The sequence below is a fragment of the Tenrec ecaudatus genome, chromosome 6, assembly GCF_050624435.1.
Source record: "Tenrec ecaudatus isolate mTenEca1 chromosome 6, mTenEca1.hap1, whole genome shotgun sequence".
In the NCBI taxonomy this organism is placed as follows: Eukaryota; Metazoa; Chordata; class Mammalia; order Afrosoricida; family Tenrecidae; genus Tenrec; species Tenrec ecaudatus.
In genome coordinates, this window is record NC_134535.1 from 53725015 (window position 1) to 53744351 (window position 19337).

Below are 19337 nucleotides of genomic sequence, written 5' to 3' on the forward strand. Positions count from 1 at the left end.
TTGAACCAACTAAACCTCTTGGGATCATGAAACTTCGGTGATCCTGGCATTTCAGACCACTGCTTGTCTGTCAACTTGTCTACTGTGGCGATGGTGAGCTGCTATGGTGATGGATGCTCTGTCACTGGCATTGCAGTAGGGTCACATGAGGTGAACAGGTTTCAGTGGCATGTCGCTGAAACACAGGTATCTCAGAAACTTATCAGACCAGTTCCATCACATAAAAAATAGAACTTCTTTTAATCAATTGTCTATAATAGTGTTTCCCAAAGTGGGTGATACTGCCCCCTGGGCGAGTGCTGGAACAATGTGGAGGAGTGGGTGGGCTGCAAAATCAGATTATCTACACTTTATCCTAGATTGTGGGCTAAACTAAAAATGTTTTGAATTGCCAGGAGGGCGCTGAGTAATCTGTATTCTGAAAAGGGGTTAATATGCCAAATTCATAAATTTGGTAACCTGTGGTGCACAGCCTACAGATTCATCCATCTTAGTCATGGAACCGAAACTCTATCTCACTCATTAGCACTTTAAATCGCCTCAGACACTTCTCTCTGGGGAAATACTCAGGGATGTACTCCCTGGCCTGCCATGTTGCTGTTATTAGGTGCCTGCATCGAGCATTGTCCATAGTAATTCTATGTACAACAGAACCAGTCTAGTCCTGCGCCACCCTCACATCACTGCCAGGTCCCGCGTCAATGCAGCTCAGGGAGGGCCTTCCTCGTTTTTTTTGCTCTCTATCCAGCAGAATTCCCTTCTCTAAGGACTGGTCACTCTGTGAGATAACATCTCACCACCCTTATTTCTAAACAGCATTTTGGCTGTACTTCTTCCAAGCCCAGACCTGTCTGTTCTGGCAGTGCCCGTGGTATGTTCAATAGTCTAAATGTATCAGTTCTTCTCCAGTCTTCCTTATTCATGAACTTTCAATGTCAGTAGTAGTATTTTTAAATGTTGGTGGTCTTTGTTTCATTCCTGGACAATAAGTGAATATAAATCAGAGGCATGGATTTGGGAGTCTTTGGCATATAGGTAATTTCAAAGCAATGAGAACACCAAAAGAGTGAATATATGTAAAGAGAACCAAGGGTGGAAAACGGGTGCTCTTGAACATTAAAAGGATGGGAAAGGAGGAGGAACTTAGAAGATTGACAATGGTCAGGGAAGTAGAAGGCAAACTAAAGTGATGTCTTAGAAGCCAATGATGAACTGTGACAAAGGACAAAATAATCAACTGTGACAGGTATTGCCAATAGGGCAAGTCTGAGTTTGATACTAACAGCTACAAAATGTGGTTTGAATTTGCCACTTCAAATTCACCAAAACAATGATTGTTTGCTTAGTTTACTAAACTTAAAAACAAGTGACATTTGTTTTTCATTATACTTATAGCCAAAATTCTCTTGTTCATTTTTAAGGAATAATTACTGCCTTGCAATGCATTTTCTGTGAATTTCATTGTGTAGACATTCTGAGATAACTTAGGGCAATATACTTATTGCATATGGATACACTACAGTTTAGGAAGCACCACATTTACATGGTTTCGCCTCAGAAACCATGACGTGGGCTTCCAGATTACATCTTAGTCTGTTCCCCCCACACCTTGTTTAAAACAAAAATGGTTATAACCCAATCTGGTTGGTATTTTCCCCCCATCTACACCTGCCTTCCAAGACTCTGAATCACAGATTTAGAGTATTCCTTTAAAATGAGCAAGAGTGACATACTGTTAAAAGGACGAACAGCTGGTCATGTAGAAATCCTCTGGAATGCGCATTTGTCCTAAAAAGGACACTAAACTGAGATGCTAAGGTGTAGTGTTTGTCATTGGTAGAATTATGAGTCATTTTAATGTAATTTTACTACGAAACTTTACATACTTTAAACAATTATTTTATTTTGAAACACAAACCTGCTCGCCCATTAGCAATTTGAAAATTTTTAGCATCTCACCACTTGTAATTCAATGAGACGAGGGTTTGTTCTGGAATTCCCCATGACCTAAGGCATTTCCTTTTAGTTTTGGGTCTCTATGAGTCGGAATTGAGAGCTCGGAGTTTGGTGTTGATCTGAAAGGCATTTATTTTCCTTTAAAGATTCAAGACCCTCCCATGCTTAAAAGTTACCCTTTGTTCTCCTGCACCTTCAGGATTAAGTTCTTACTTCTTAGCATGACACACAGGCCCTTTGGAATTTGACTCTTGCTAACCTCTCCAGGCTCATCTCTCCCTTCCTCTTCTTTGTCCCAGGCATACCAACCTCGGAGCTAAGCTCTCACTTCCTTCGCACGCGCAAGCCGGCAGCCGTGACCCTGAGCGACCTACTCCGGGCTCATTTCTTGGGATTCGTATTTCTCTCTAGGCGATGTTTACCATCGGAATAAATTTCCTCACCAATAGTCTACATCTGGGTTTATGTCCTGCATTTATTCTGCCTTACCTCTTTGGAAGCAGCTTCTGGAGAAAGTCTGTTTTAAAGAAGGGGAGGCGGGAACTAGGGCCACATATGGTCGCAACTCACTTAAAAACCCAAATTCACTTCCCGAGAGTGGATTCCCACTCGCGGCGCCCAGGACGTGGTAGAACTGCCCGTGGGTGACGGGCGCCCGAGGTCACACAGGGGAGCCCAGCGCACAGCCGAGCTGCCAGGCGGGCGACCAGAGGGACGCGCCCTCGGCTTGTACATGAGAGGATTTCCTTAAACTCTTAGGAGACGGCCTGGAGGAAACTGGGAGCTGCGTGGGCGCGGACGCTCGGCCGCCGAGACAAGAATCCCTTCCGCGCGGGGCAGGCGGCACGCTGCGGCTTCCACCACCGTCTCCTCGGCCCCGAGGGCGCTGGTTCCTGAGCCGGGAGCCTCGGCGCGCGCCAGGCCACGGCGTCCTCTCAGGCTCTGGGCACGGGGTCGTTGACGCGGCGTCCCGGGGCGGAGGCACACTCCCGCGGGCGCGCGGCTGGCTCCCCGAGTCCCGGACGGCGGGTCCGCCTTCGCGGGCTGGGGGCGGAGAGCCCTCGCGAGCCGAGCCCGGGGGAGGCTAGACGGCGGCGGCCCGAGTGGCTAGGCCGCTGGCGGTGGCCCGGGGCCGAGAAGCGGAGTTTCCGGGGCTCGGGTCCCGGCAGCCCCCTCCCCCCGCGCCTCGCAGGCGGCGCGGAAGCGCGTGGGCGGCGTGGGCGGGGCGAGCGGCGGGGGCGTGGCGAGCGGCGGGGGCGTGGTCTCGAGCGGCTCTGGCCTGGCCCCAAGTGAATGAGGCGTGCGCCCGCGGCCGAGCGCCGCCCAGAGCCGGGCTTCCCCCCGCACCGCGGGTGCCAGGAGCCGCCTTTTCCGCTGGGTGTCACTCGGGGGTGGGGGAGATGGCCCATTCAAAAGCGCCGCGAGGGGGCCCGGCCAGTGCCCTTCAGTGAGCGCTCGCCAGAGGACGGCCGAGGCCCGGCGGCTCGCGGCTCCGAGACCTTGCGGCGCTTCGGGACGCGGCTGCCCGTCTGTCGGGACCCGGAGCGGCAGTCCCCCTGCCTCCTGCGCGTCAGCCTCTTCTGGGCGCTCCGGGCGGGCGGCCGCGGCAGCCCCTGGGGCGAGGACGGCGCGCGACGCCTGCTGCTGCCCCCGGCCCGCGCGGCTGGACGCGGAGAAGCCGAGGCGAGCGGCGGCCCCGCGTACGCCAGGAGGATGCTGGAGAGCAGCGGCTGCAAGGCTGTGAAGGAGGGCGTGCTGGAGAAGCGCAGCGACGGGTTGCTGCAGCTCTGGAAGAAAAAGTGCTGCATCCTCACCGAGGAGGGACTGCTGCTCATCCCGCCCAAGCAGCTCCAACACCAGCCACAGCCGGGCCAGGGCCAAGGGCCGGGGCCGGGGCCAGCCGAGCCGTCCCAACCCGGGGGCCCCGCCGTCGCCGGCCTCGAGCCCCCGGTCAAGCTCAAGGAATTGCACTTTTCCAACATGAAGACAGTGGACTGCGTGGAGCGCAAGGGCAAGTACATGTACTTCACGGTGGTGATGGCTGAGGGCAAGGAGATCGACTTTCGGTGCCCGCAGGACCAGGGCTGGAACGCCGAGATCACGCTGCAGATGGTGCAGTACAAGAACCGCCAGGCTATCCTGGCGGTCAAGTCCACGCGGCAGAAGCAGCAGCACCTGGTTCCGCCGCCGACCCGGCAGCCGCAGCCACAGCCCCAACCGCAGCTCCAGCTCCAGCCCCAGCACCAACTCCAGCCCCAGCCCCAGCCACTCCACCCCTTTCCGCATCCGCACCCACACCCACATCCGCACCCACAACAGCACCCGCACCCACAGTCGCTCTCGCAATCGCACGGCCACCGGCTGCTCCGCAGCACCTCCAACTCTGCCTGAAGAGGGCAGCACCCGGGCCAGACGCGGTAAGGGCCGGGCGACTCGGACAAACCGGGCGTTGAGACTAAAGAACGGTGGGCGAAGTGGTGGGGTGGGTGGAGGCCGGGGTCTGACCATGAGTTTGGCTCCTGGGTGGAGAAATGAAAAAAAAAAACAAAAAAAACCCAACTCCAAGTTTCTAAGAAGGGGGGAAAACGGGAAGCAAACTGGAGACAGGAGAGAGTCCCGGGCAGAGAGGGCAAGAGGGAGTGGGCCGGGCTGGCAGGCACCTCGGGTCGCCACCCCACCGTGACTTGTTGGGTGGTGTGCACCCTACTGCGCCACTGGTTCCTCGGCGCCCCCAGCGCTACTTGCTTGTGTCTGGGTAACTCGAACGAACCTCCCTGCTGGTTTTCTGAGCAAGTCTAGTCTGTCAGGCCGGCCCCGAAAGAACTGGATCCGGGAAGATCCTGAGCCACCCACTTCATTCCATGTCTTTTCTTTCCAGGTTCTGAGGACTTGAGGAAATGGGACCAGCACATTTGTATTGTCTTCACTTGATCGAACACAAAAGTCTCCCGGCCCCTCTCCAGATCCAGTAGTGCGGACATCACCCAACTTGCGATCTCCTTAGTTTAACAAACACTCTTCGTCAAGATGCAGGAAACGATTTCGAGTCAAGACTTTTATGAACCTTTGAAACGATCTTCTAGTATGGTGGACCTTCTAGGAGCGATGATGTACTGTAATTTTATTTTAATGTATTTTGATTTATGATTATTTATTAGTTTTTTTTAATGCTTGGTTCTAAGACGTTTCTGAATGTAGGCCATTTCCCAAGAAAGAAACTTTATGTTCAAAAAACTTGTTCCCTAGTAAGTCCTAATTTTGGAGAAGTAAAAGAAAGGGGGGTGGGGGGAACCATTAAGAACTCATTCATTATTCTTTAGGGCATTTTCAGAAGGTGGGATGCTTTCATTGTTACATCAGGTGGTTGAAATTAAATTCTTGTGATGACTTTTTTGGAGTTTTTTTCCCCCTTTAACCACATTTATGTAGAATAGTGGTCAAAAGAAGTGAAAAGGTTCCGAATTGTGTGTAATTGTGAAACTAATGCTCAAGCTGCTATTTTTTAAAGATACTAGCAATGGTTTCTGGTTTCAGAATCCCATTTAAAGTATCATTCAGCTGATAGCAGGATAATCACATCTTGACTATGTCTAGAAGGAGAAACCTTGCTTTTTTTTCTTCTGTGTGTGAAGAGTTTAATGAGTTCTTCTGACTGCAATTTATGAGTAAAAGTGCATTAGGCGTTTTATGTTTGAAGAAGTAGTGAGGGGTGGGAAAGAATAATTTCTCTTAACTCGAGAGAACATGTTTGCCCCTTACAGGCTGTCGCCTACCGCTCTCCAGGAGCAAGAGCTCACGCACTGGACTCGAACCACATTTCCTGGTCCTCTGATTTCATTGTAGAAACACACTGAAGAATATACTACATTAAGATACTTTTTGTAAAGATTTAGAAGAATTTGGGGTCCTACCCTTCTGTTTTGATAATGATAATAACGTTAATCAGGAAAACCAGCTTTGTTGGTTTTTATTAACTGAGAAATTTGAGGGTTATGCATTTTGTTGCTAGGTTAAGCAAACTCAAGGCATTGAAAAGGGCAGGCCTAAAAAACACTTGGTTTTCAGTTCAAAAAGTCCACTGCTCATCTTGTTTGAGAAGCCATTTATTTAGGAATCTTGGGGAATAAAAGGAGGATGTGCTTTTCAAGGTAGAACAAATGGCCTTCTGTGTTGTCAGAAGGATGGTCAGAATCTGCACGGGCGGAGGAGAGCCATAGATGAGGCTTTAAAATCCATTCCTATCTGCATGGTTCTAGGAAAAGGTCTCAAGTTTTCTCACACTTTTCTGTTTAAAAGTCGTGGTCAGGATTTTTTCAGCCTTTGTTCTGGAATGATCGACATCAGGCCAGTATTAAGCTATGTACTTTAGAGTTGAAAACGGAATTGCATTTTTAGAGCTATCTTTATCCTTCCTGCCGCTAGAAAGGCGTTTCAAGGTCAAATGATCTTTTTTTTTCGTGTAACATTTACATGATGAAATTTCGAGGTCACAACTCATCCCAAAAGTGGGGGAAAGGAAAACTAGTGCAGTGGTGAACAGAGGCTGTTTTGATTGCAGATTGTGAAGATACTCTGCAGAGGTTTAATATCATAGCTATCTGATCCTTAGAGAACCTAGCTAAAGGAGACTTCTTAAATCTGGTTCAGTTTCCTTTCAACTATTGTATTTTTTGGAGAATGACCCATAAATAGTACTGTGGTTGTAATACAATAGATCATCATGACCCAAATTAACAAGACACCCTCCCCCCAGATGAAGGCTTTTCCTTCCAAATCCATGTGATTAAAAAATTCAAAACAAAGCCCACATTAAATACTTTAAGTTAATTTCATGTAGCTTCTTAAAAAGGCATTTATATGTTGTTAGCTTACATATAGGGTTAGGTGGTCTCACTGTAAAAAATATGTCCAGGCTCGTGCCTAGCTGCTTGAATTCATTTCCCCTCAGCCATGGTTCATAATGGGCTCACCACTATGTTGGGTTCAGGTCTTTGCTCAGCACCTGCTCCTTGTTCAGACGTGACATTAATGCTGGGTGGTCTCACTGTGGTTCTATAGGTCAGAAACCCTGACATTCTATGATGGTGGGCCTCTGCCATTAGAAAAGAGGGAAATAGGATGCTTTTTGTTGTTTTGGTATTTGTAAATTATTGTGATTAGATCATTTTCCCAAAGCACAATCCCCTCAAAACCAAAATAGGACAACCAACTGAGAAAAACCAGGCATGCTTAACAAAACAGAAAGACAAGTGTAAGGAAATACTGATGCCTGCCCTAACAAACCCAAAGGTATCATGAGGTCTGACAAATTAACTTGCTGGGGAGGTGGGGGGAGGGAAACGGGCAGGGGCCGGGAAGGTAAAAATAATTCTTTCAACTCAAGAAAGTAAGGAACAAAAGGGCAGGTCCAGTAGAAAACCCATGCTTTACACTAACATAAAATGTAAGAATCTAGAGAATTAAAGAGAATATCCCATCTGGATATTGGCCTTTGGTCCTTGAACTGTGTTGGCCTACGCAGTGATCACAATAACTTTGATGAATGATTGAAAGAGGGAAATGTAGCCCCCAAGTGCCTGCCAGGCGGGTTCTCTTGGTTTAGTCCTCCGTGTTCTGTATTCACGTCCTCTGAGAAGTAGCTGTACGAGGCTAAGGATTCCCAGCAGCCTCCTTAAACATTCTTGCCTAGAATGGAAATCCACTGTACAAGGAATGCTGAGGTCAGGGTAATAGCTGCCAATTCTGATTTATAGGACTGGTGGAACTTAGGCTGTGAGAGAAGCACTAGGCAGCTAACCACAAGGTCAGTGGTTCAAACCCACCAACTGTTTAGAGGGAGAAAGTAAAGGCTAGCGACTCAGAAATCCTAAGGAGCAGTTCCACCCTGTCGTATGGGGTGGCTATGAGTCAGAATCAACTTGGTGGCAGTGAGTTTGGGTTTTATTTCGTCTCTATGGAAACATTGCTGCAGTTTTCTCAGAAGTTGCTGGTAGGTTTGAACCACAGCTTCAAACCAGTTCACCTCAGTTTGGCCACGTGCTGCGATCTTGTTAGGCTGTAGGTGCTGATTCAATATATATGGGGTGGGAAGTCCGCTTGAAGAAGTGACATGACCTGGTTGGAAGCCTTGGTTGGAACTGCCAACCTTTCTGTCAGCAGTGCAGTGCTTAAGCACGTGGTTACCTTAGTAACTAAGGACTCCTCATAGCGGTTATCACTCTTTCCAAAGGGCCATTTCCCCCTCAGAGCAAGTCAGGTTCTCTTGCTATGTGGAAATCAAGCCAGTTTGATCATGTCACTAAGCATATTTCGTCCAATGGGTAGGGTATGTTGGGGGTGGAGGGAGAAGACCCCTTATCACTTAATTAAAGGTGTTTTCCTTCCATGTGGTTATTGTTAAGATGACAAGCCAAGATAAAGGACCTGTTTTAAACCTTCTGTCATCTTTTAACAAAGCCTCTGTCTTTCTCTTAAAGATCCCCAGTTTAAAGTCTGACCCTAAAAGTGCTGCCAGTCTGTGAGTTCAGACACAGCACTTGCTTTTTTCCCCAGGGAAAGAGGTTTGGCTTAGCTGGGCTCCTTGTGTTACAGTACCATGTTCAGTAGCAGGCTAGAAGAGAGGTCTAGGAGCTGCTGGGGCCTGGGGCTTTTCTACGCAATCGAGCTTTGTGCAGTGAAGAAGGTAAACCTACTCTCAGGAGGACAAAAGTTACGGAGCTCATTTCGTATTAATCAGTGATTCCAGAGAAACATACCTACTTATCTAAAGCAACCCAAGATGTAGACTTTGTGGAGTTATGTTGGATGGGTTTTTAAAAACTGCTTTTTAAATTCATTTTTTCCAACTTTTTATTGTGGATTTGGTGATCAGTTCAGATGATCCATTTTTTTAAAAAAAAGATGTTCCATTTTGTATTCAACAACTTCAACAATTTATCAAGCCCCCCCCCCCCTTGGAATACTGTTTTCCTCTTCACCCAAGTGAACACCTGCCTATCCCAGCCTCTCCATTTCTTTCCCACTGGCCACAGATATCGTCAAAGTCTGTTTCTTTTGTTGTGGAAAATCTTTGCCAATTTTCCTTTATGACAGTGGTCTCATACAGTATTTGTTCTTTTGCGACTGACTACTTTCACTCAGCAGAATATTCTCCAGGTACACCCGTGCCTGCTTTCTCAATTCTCAACTCTTTTGAAGAGGACCTTTGGACCTGCAGATTTGCATCATAAGATTGGGTGATGAAATGGTTTTGGAGCCCAGGACTCAACAATTTTCTTAGAATTTCTAATGAAGGAAATAGAGGAGTTCTGGGTCCTTCGAAGCATTTGTATAAGCACTGGGAGAGCCTGCTACTTAGTGCCCTGCATTTGGTATGGTGGCAATGGGCTGGCCATGGGAAAGTAGGTATGAACAACAGGTGGTCCTAAGATAACAGTATTTATTTTGAGATGAAAGAGAAAACAATTGTCTGTTACAATTCTGCAGCCGGCCTTCTGAGTAAAGTTTCAGAATATGCAATTGCCAGTTTCAGGAAAGCAAGCACCACTGAATACCAAATACTCTTCAGGTTGCCACATTTATGAAGGTGAAAGCGTCATAATTTGTGTATATATGCGTCTTTCATGAGATGTAATTTTTCATGTTTTCAAAATGCATTCCATTCCAATAAAGTGTCTATTGAGATGATTTATTGGACCTGCTGAAGGACTTTGTCACTTGGCGCCTAATACACTTTTTCCTATGGGTTGTGACCATTCTGGGATTCAAAGGGCTTATTTTGATATTTGATTATTCAATTAAAGACATCATATGGTGATTTTGAGCAGCTCATTTTAATATTTTGGTTATTTAGGGTGCTAATGAATTGGACGTGAACTTCCATAGAGCTGGTTCTGAGAAGGCAATTCCCTCTTGGGACCTAGACAGAGATTTTAGTGCTTCTAGGTTTCTTGAAGGAGCGCTGGTTGTGCAGTGGGTTCAGCGTGGGGCAGCTAACCAATGGGACACAGATGAGGCTGTCCACTCCTGTAAAAAAGTGAAGTCCTGGGGGCTGTTTTACTCTGTCCTACAGGGTTGCTGAGTCAGAGCTGACTTGAAAGCAGTGGTTTTTTTTTTTTTTTTAAATAGACTGGTTCATTATTTTGTCTTTTTCCCTTAAGACATGAAATCTGGGAAAACGAAAGACTGCCATTGGGAGGGGACTTCCGGACTGTAGGAGGTGGTCAAGCAGAGTGGGTAAAAGTCATGCTAATCTAAGCCCCCGTTCTACCCTCACTAGCTGTGTAGATCTCGAGTTACCTAGCCTCTTGGAAGAAGTAGAGGTAGAAATCTTAGAGCTATGTAGACTATTCAGTAAGTTAGTAAAAGTGCTTCTAGTAATGGCTGATACTGCTAAGAGAGGACATGCCCCACAGTGTAGGGCACACAGGGGCTTGGAAAAGTATTGTAGTCATAAGGATCGATTCTATGTAGTATTTTAAAAAATTAGTTGGTTTATGTTTAGCAATTTCACCAACACAGTTTACTAATCATTCATTTTAGTAGTTCAGTACATTCATAAGAGTTGTACAACCATCTCCCCCTGCCCCTCCCAGTCAAGTCCAGGACATTTCTCCTTTGTTAGCTCCCCATTTCCTGCCAGCCTCTCCTGTCATGTCCCTCTGGGTACTATGTGGTATTTTGAAGCCATGGTTTTCATTTATTTTATGGGGTCTCAACACTTATAGGATACAATACATTTGCCTCTTTGAGTTTCTGAGGCTATCAATCTTTACTGGAACAGGGAGCCTCATTGTTGTCCCTCAGAGCTGCTGGTGGTTTAGAACCGCTGATCCTTTTGGTTCGAGCCTGCTGTGTAACCCACTATATATTAGCGATCCTTAGATCCTGAACAGCCTTCCAATCAGTAATCTACTTTTTTTCTTGAAGGGTTTGATAAGACCCGAGGACAGACAGATGTATTGTTATCCCTTGATTAAAAACAGCAATAACAATAACCCAAACCCAACAACAGCTCCTTGTCATGGAGTCCATGCTGCTGCCTGGAGACATGTGATACAGAGAGAACTGCTTCATGGTGTTTTCTTGCCTGTAATCCTCATGAACGCAGTTTGCCAGGTCCCTCTTCGGTAAAGTCTGTGCGTGGGCTGTGTCACCAGCCTTCATGTTCTCACTTCCGAACTGTGTGCACCACAAAGTCAGACGGAGTTGTTTCTGAATGAAGTAGCAGTGGAGACGGGTGTGGCTTGCTCCCTACCAGGGCATTTGCTTTTTAGTTCCACTCCGGAAATGAGAACTTGCAAAAACAGCCTGTGTGGTTTTACTGCATGCTCTCAAACCCTGCCAAAGCCATTTACAATACAGTGAGCAAACATGTCCTAGCATCGTCTAAAGCCAGACATCCTGTGCTTCTGAAGCAGCTGATAAAGGACTGTTCAATCTGCTGCGCAGAAAGACAGGAAATGACTCTGGGGAGCTTCAGTGTGTTAATTGTGTCATAACTGTCCTCCCTGGGCTTACTGTGATTCCAAGAATTTTGAGTTTTGCTGTGGCAACTTCTACTAACTTCCCCTGGGGAGTGAGACTGACCCCATCAGGGCTGACTCAGCACCTTCTCACCTGGCTCTGTGATGACAGGACGTCTCAGATTACGAACAAGTTTCTAAGTCTGTCTTTAAGTTGACTTTGTATGTCAACTGGAACCGTTGGCTACGTTTGTATCCAATGCCAGACAATTGTTTGTCTTTGTATACTCATATATTGTTTTGTTTTTTTAATCATTTTATTGGTGGCTCATACAACTCATCACAATCCATACATACATCAATTTTATAAAGCACATTTGTATATTCGTTACCCTCATAATTCTCAAAACATTTGCTCTCCATGTAAGCCCCTGGTATCTACTCCTCATTTTCCCCCCTCCCTCCCCACTCCTCCCTCCCTCATGAACCCTTGATAATTTATAAATTATTTTGTCATGTCTTACACTGTCCAACGTCTCCCTTCACCCACTTTTCTGTTGTCCAACCCCCAGGGGAGGAGGTTATATGTAGATCCTTGTAATCGGTTCCCCCTTTCCTACCCAACCTCACTCCACCTTCCCGGTATTGCCACTCTCACCACAGGTCCTGAAGGGACCTGCATTCCCTGTGTTTCCAGTTCCTATCTGTACCAGTGTACATCCTCTGGGCTAGCCAAGTTTATAAGGTACAATTGGGATCATGATAGTGGGGGCTGGGTAATACTCATTCATTAGATAATACCTTACTATACATAAAACATTGAAGAAATCTTTGTAGATAACATGAACACATCTTTAACATAATATAATAATAACAATCATGGTTTGAGGTATGTTGGAAAGTAGGATCTTTCTTGTTATTATGAACCATTGCAAGTATATTGAATGTTTAATATGATAGGCTTTGTGGGGGTTGGTTCATAACTACAGATTGCATGTAAGTCAGCCATTAGTCACCCGAGAACTGCCTGCAATCACAGTCGAAGGAGACAAACTGGTAATAACTTCATGTGTCCTTTTTATGTCGTTATTGCAAATATTTGACTGTCTTTAACTTCCAAGTAAGCATATCTGTGTGTATATACACATTCATGCAGATGTAGATAGTCCGTTTTCTTGGTAGTGGCCCGTGAAGGCAGGCTGATCAGCTCTTTGGCGTGGACTTTTGACAACGGAAGGGTTTGGGCAGAGCTTTGAGTATATTGCTGCCCTGCCTGAACACCTATTACAAAGCAGTGGTGTGTGGCGGTGCCAGGCCCCTCTGTAATTTCCTGTTTCATCACTATCGCTGGAGGGAATGGCTCTGGTTTCACTGGGAGAACCACCCAGTGACTTAGTCTTAGCTTCCAACAGCAAAAGAGACTTCTGCGGTAGATGTTAGTGTCTGAGTTTTATTTGTAGGTGCAGATAAATCTGATTCTGTCCACAGCACGCTGATTGATTGGAAAAATAAAGCAAACCAACAAATGCAAACCTAAAGCTAGAGTCAATTATGACTAGCGGCGGCCCTACAGGACAGAGCCGAGCCGCCCCAAGGTGTCCCAGAGTTAGAGTCAGATTGCTTCATTTTGTCTTGTGTTGTTCCTGGTGGGTTCAAACTACTGACCCTTTAGTTGACAGCTGGTTACTTTAAACACTGTGTCACCAGGGTTTCTTATGGCTCAGTATCAAATAATTGCAAGTGTTGCCAGATGAAATTCCCGATGCCTGTGAAAAGGACCAGGTAGCTAATGGAAAATCGGACTTGCATTTTTCTCTCATCAGCTGGTGGGCCTTGGTTTATAGAAATTGTTTGAACAACCGCTTTGGGTAAAATTTCAGGCAACGATGTATGTCTCCGCTGCTTGTGAAAATGGTGTGTTTGAAAGAGCTGATCACGGGATTTCAGAGATTTAGACCAACTGATTCATCCCTCTCTGAGGAAGAGATGTTACTGGAAAGTTCAGTGAGCTGCCTCAGGGCCCACAGCCAGCCAAAGTCAAAGGGCAGGATTTGCACCTCAACTTAGGTACTCTGATTCTTAATGCTCTTTTCTGAGAAGGGGCACTTCCCTGTAGTGGGTTTGGACCACAATATCCTCGCAAGTAAGCCCGGGAAGCATGGAGACATCAACTTTCTTCAAAAACAAAACAAAAAAAGCCAAGCATCAATTAGTCTTTTTAAAAAATAATAAGTAAATTTATTGGGGGCTCTTACAGCACTTCATCAATTGTATGAAACATTTGTACATATGTTGCCACCATCATTTTCAAAACATTTCTTTCTGTTTGAGCCCTTGGTATTAGCTCCTATTTTTTGCCCCCCCTCCCCTATTCTCACACCCTCGTGGACTCCTGATAAATTGTAAATTATTAATATTGTCATGTCTTACACTGACCGCTGCCTCACTTTGCCCACGTTTCTATTGCTCTTCTCAGGGAGGTGGGGTGGGGGGATTAATACATAGATCACTGTAGTCGGTTCCCTGTTTCTCCCCTTCTTCTCCCACCTTCCCCCTTCCCTCATGGTATCGCTTCTCCCATTACTGTACCTGAGGGGTTTATTTGTCCTGGAGTCTGTGTGTCGAGAGCTCTTATCTGTACCAGTGCACATACTCCAGACTAGCTGGATTTGTAAGGTAGAACTGGGGTCATGATAGTGGAGGGGAGGAAGCATTAAAGAACTAGAGCAGTGGTTCTCAACATGTGGGTCACCACCCCTGTGGGGATAGAATGACCCTTTCACAGGGGTTGCCTGATTCATAAGAGTAGCAAAATTGCAGTTATGAAGTAGCAACAAAAATAATTTTATGGTTGGGGGGTCACCAAACATGAAGAACTGTATTAAAGGGTTGTGGCATTAAGATGGTTGAGAACCACTGTTTTAGAGGAGTTTTAAGATATTGAAAATAAAATGTTGAATTCTATAGTTTTAAAAAAAGTGAATCACATATTCCTAACTATACCCTATCTGAATTAATAGAAAACTCAAAAAGACAATTAACAAGGAAATTTTTTTGAGATAAGTACTGTTTAAAATGTGAATATTAGAATATATAATTTTTTTCAAAATGGATTCAAACTTACTTATTGAGAACCTGGGTTTAGTAGCTGTTTGGGATTTCTTTTATCTTAAGACTCCTAAGATATTCATGGAATGTTTCCAGCATTCCTAATTATCACCAAGGTCTTTAGTTATCTTTGGAAAAATGCTGGAGCGGTGTGAATGTGGATCCAGTTCCTTGCGGAGGTAGCTGACGGGCTTTCCTGGATAGCTCTTCATGAAGACGTCAGGAGATACCCCTCTGAAAAGGTTTGGTTGAGGACAGTGGAGCAAACAGATCTATGAGACTTAATAGGTAGGGTGGTGAAACACTTTGCTGCCTATCTAGGGCACCTGATACATGTAATTCACATAGACCAAAATTCAGTCATAAATAACAGTTTCTGCCCCCCTCCCTTCTCTTACAAAATTCATTGACACCTAGTCCATCCAGATGCCCAGCTGGCCCTATGGGCGGGGTCAATCCTCTCCTCCGGTTTCCACGGCTGCAACCTTTACAGATGGAGACTGTGTCTTTGCACAGTGATGATGGGGCCTCCAGCTGGTGGGTTCAAACCGCGGAGGGACCTTCAGTGAGGAGCCGAGCTCCTGCAGGACTCCTGATGACCCACCTTAGACTCCAATGTGCCCAAACCAAATGTTTCCCCCAAGTGCGTCTTGCGTCAAAAGGTCCAACCAGGAGATTTCCGAACTCAGATCTAAATGTCATGAAAAGATAGAGGAGAACCCAGGATACATGCATACGCTAACACCCAGTGATCCGGGTTTGAATTCACACCTCCCCCCAGCCCCCCACGACGCCAGCATTTCCTCTTTCACGAAGTGACCTTTTACAGGGTTTCATTCATAGCACTTGGCTCACAGCACTCATCACATGGCAGCGGTTGCCTGCTTGTTCTTATGCAAGTGATGACTGGGCGGGCGTGATAGGAGGATGCTGACAGCCTCTCTCTCTGACAGCAGATTGCCAGCATTCTTGACCCGGGCACTCCGAGAGCCTGGGAAAACACTTTGATTTCCACTGGCTTCAAAAAGCAGTGGTTAGCTAGCTGAACCCAAGCGCTGTGTGAAAGGGGTCTGCAGAGCAGCTCTCCGTGGGCTTGCTGGTTCTCCCTACTCCTCAACCTCACTGACTCGGGATTCTCCGGACATCCGAACCAGGGAGCACTTCCGTGGCAGGTCAAATCACTGTTCATATTTCAAACTTAATGCACCGACTTTAACAACTATGGGGGTAAATCAAAAGGCATTGTTATCAATCACAGAAATATTTAGTACTAAAAACAAAACAAAATGGGAAGTGATTTTACATACTGTATATCTAGGTTAACACATTTCTGAAAGTGGCATTTCCATCTCTTGAAACTCCCCCCCAAAACAAACAAACAAACAAACCATTCTCAGCTATTTGATTTATATTCCACATCAAAATATGAGATTTGGCATCCTTGAGAGACCCAAATTGTGAGCCTTTTAAATGTTCTGTAAGTTCTGGGGACAATGACAACAACAAAGATGAAGAGGTAAGATCAGGATTGTAGCGGGGATGGGCTGAGGTTTCTCCACAAAATTCCTGTAGCAGACACAGCCAATGCAGTCTGGAAGCAGGGCCAGGTGCACTGTCAATGGCGAAAAATTCTTTGGCGCAATTTCCCTGGCCTTTTCCTCACCAATGCAGTTTTCCATTTTTGGAAAACTTCTCTATGATAACCTCCCAGGACCATCCTGTTTCCTTTAAGAAAATCTTTCAAGATTACTCCTTGGGGGAGGGTGGGGAAGGGAGAGGCTAACAGGGGAGCTGATATCAAAGAGTTCAAGAAGAAAGAAAATGTTTTGAAACTGACTGGTAGCAATTGTACAGCACTGCTTGATGTGATTGAACTATGGAATGTTATGATATCTGTAGCAGCTCCCAATAAAATGATTAAAAAAATCAGTTATCTCTCGGTGGGCGTGGTGGTGGTGGTGGTGGCGGAGGAGGAGAGGATTCCTGGGGAATTTCAAAAAGCAATTTCCATAACCACTGTCTTAATCATCGGCACAGTACTTCCCTTCAGAAGCCCATATTTTGCAGGCAGCCTAACAAAACTCAGAGAAGTAATGTTTCTGAGAAAACTGGTCTGTAGCCATTTACTAAGCACAGAGACATGTTTAGACATGTTTGGAATAAACCCAAACACGTGAACTTGAACCTTAGTAGTAATTCTGTTTTTTTTTAGGTAGAATTAAGATGAAAGATAAAGAGTATTGTAAATTAGAAATATGGAAAGCATCAGCGATGAAAAAAAAATCTTGATTGTGTCACGAGTTCCTGAAAGGGACCCCATCTTAACCTTACAGAAAGGATGGAGATCTATCTCCCACAGGATTAATACGAGACTGTCATTAAGACAAGGCAATAAAGAGTCCAACTCACTGAAAGTCCTCAAAATCCGATAGCTCCAATGACAATACTGTTAGGATGTATATGCAAGTAGATTGGGGCTGATATTCTAATCTATATGGTCCCATTATAACAATCTTCAATGTTTCCTCTTGACATTTAAGAAATTTAAATAGATACCATATTTTCAGATGCGAGTTGTACTGCCACAAGAGGACATAAAATCATCTAAGCATCCTGTATCCATTAGCACTCCCATGCACCATCGCAAGATCCAAAGCAGGGACTGGAAGAAGAGCAAATGCTTGCTTTGCATCTGTGCTCAGCAAAAGGAATGCCTTTACTTTTACTCTATTCTGGGAATGCCTCATTGTTTAGGGAGATTTTCCACGGGAAAGAATTCTGGCCTCTTGTATTGATTTTGCTGCTAACAGGTCACCTTGTGACCTAAGGCAAAAGACTGCCTCCCTAGACTTCACATTTCTTGTTTTTAAAGCAAGGATTCCTTCAATTTCCCCCTTTCAATTTTAACATTTTGTTATTATTGGTTGTTTCTGTACCTTTCAATGGAAAGAATACAGCATTTGCATTGGGAGGGCCTGGGTTTGAATCTTAGCTCTTCATGTAAACTGAGTGATTTGGACAAGTCAGTTAACATATTTGAACTTCAGTTTCCTTTCCTATAAAATGAGAATAATGAAATCTGTCCCACAGAACTAATATGAGGATTCAAATTGATATACATGAAAGTAGTTGCACAAGACGGTCCATAAATATGGTCAATAAGAATACCATGAGCCTATCTTCACACTGCCTTTAAAAAAATGGTTAAAATAGACTTTCTACCGAAATAAGAAAGTTCCTAATATTCTTTATTTGAAAATCATTCTATTGGGGCCTCTTACAGCTCTTATCACAATCCATCCATCCATCCATTGTGTCAAGCACATTTGTACATATGGTGCCGTCATCATTTTCAAAACATTTACTTTCTCCTTGAGCCCTTGGTATCACCTCCTGGTTCCCAAGGTTTCAGAACCACATCCTAGTCACACTGTGTGTGAAGGAGGGTTCCCTTGATCGAAGTAGTCAAGATGGCAGAACACGTAGTAACTCACAACGGAGAGGTGAAATTGACAGTGGAATATACATAAATACAAATGCATTTTCACAGTCTGGTCGGAAAAATACCACATATCTTGCAGGGTAATGTAGGTGTGCTTGAAAACAGAGTCAACTAGGAGGGACTAGGATGCAACCATTGCAGCTGATATGGGAACCAGACAGATTGGGGTCTTTTCTTGTGGGTGGGGCATATTTGAACCGGACGGGAAACTCAATCAGGGTTAGGCCTTTGGGCGTCGGTGAGACTCAAAGGTGTCATTGGGTCCTTGACATTTTAATAAACCTGTATAAATTAAAGTAAACGTATGTATGCAAAAGTTTCTCTCCCTGTCATTGAGAGAGACCAGAAAGGAAAGGATTACAGTAGAAACCTAAACCTTTAGATAAAAAAACACACACACACACAAAAGACCTGGCTGCTCAGTTCTTCTAGTTAGTTTAAATGCAGCCCAAAGACCTCTTTGCCTGATGTGAAATTTGTCTCTATCAGGCAAAGCATCTAAGAAGAGTGTTTCTTCACTATCTGCGGAGGAGCTCTGCTATTTCTTACCTTATTCAAAATCCACGGGGTCCCAGGCATCAACATTGCGTCAATTTATAAAACCATCCATTTTCATTCTGTGGTTTCCCGCTCCTTCCTTCAGGACAAAGACGGAGACCACAGTGTGACATGCTACTTTATAAGGTTGTTCGTTGTGGTTTTAACAGCCCAATAGGTTCTTTAAAAAACCTCCTCCACTGCCTTTTCACTGAAAACCCAACTGGACCATGAGAACCAGTGTTCTGAGTGATGAAATTGCTCAATAATTAAAGCACCTGATTACTCGCTAAGGCTGGAATTCTTTTGAACATAATTCAAAATTATTTTCTATCTTATGACCTGAAATGAAAAAGCATGCTTCTGAAAGAGGTGATTTGAGCAAAAAATTCTTGAAGGAGAAGCTCCGTTTCTCAAGCACTCGAATGTGCAGTGTTGTATTTCAGTAATGGAATGGAAGGGGCTAGCAATAGTGGCCGTCATCTAGAAAACAACAATGTCCTTACACTGATGTGAACACTGGCCTTATGCCAGGCCCTTTGTCATAAAAATGGCTATGAATTCAATATTGATATCTCCTTTTCACTACAGGAAAACAGAAGCTTACAGAAATTGATTCGGTTTTCAATATCAGACGTCAGTTTTTGTCTTTTTTTAATCATTGTATTAGGGGCTCATACAATTCTTATCACAATCCATACATACATTGATTGTGTAAAGCACATTTGTAAATTCATTGCCCTCATCATTCTAAAAACATTTATTCTCCA

The 19337-nt window shown here is 45.0% G+C and overlaps 1 protein-coding gene across 1 annotated transcript; it reads left to right on the forward strand.

The window, feature by feature from the left end:
* Positions 1-3222: 3222 nt before the first annotated feature.
* On the forward strand, positions 3223-8844 carry PHLDA1 (pleckstrin homology like domain family A member 1). Its single transcript, XM_075551264.1, has 2 exons — positions 3223-4373; positions 4835-8844. The coding sequence occupies exon 1, from the start codon at positions 3250-3252 to the stop codon at positions 4345-4347; it is 1098 nt and encodes a 365-aa protein (XP_075407379.1). The 5' UTR covers positions 3223-3249; the 3' UTR covers positions 4348-4373; positions 4835-8844.
* The last annotated feature ends 10493 nt before the right edge of the window (positions 8845-19337 follow it).

What these genes read in the sequence shown, in the direction of transcription:
- PHLDA1 (XM_075551264.1), top strand. Translation starts at nt 3,250, where the DNA reads ATGAGGCGTGCGCCCGCGGCCGAGCGCCGCCCAGAGCCGGGCTTCCCC.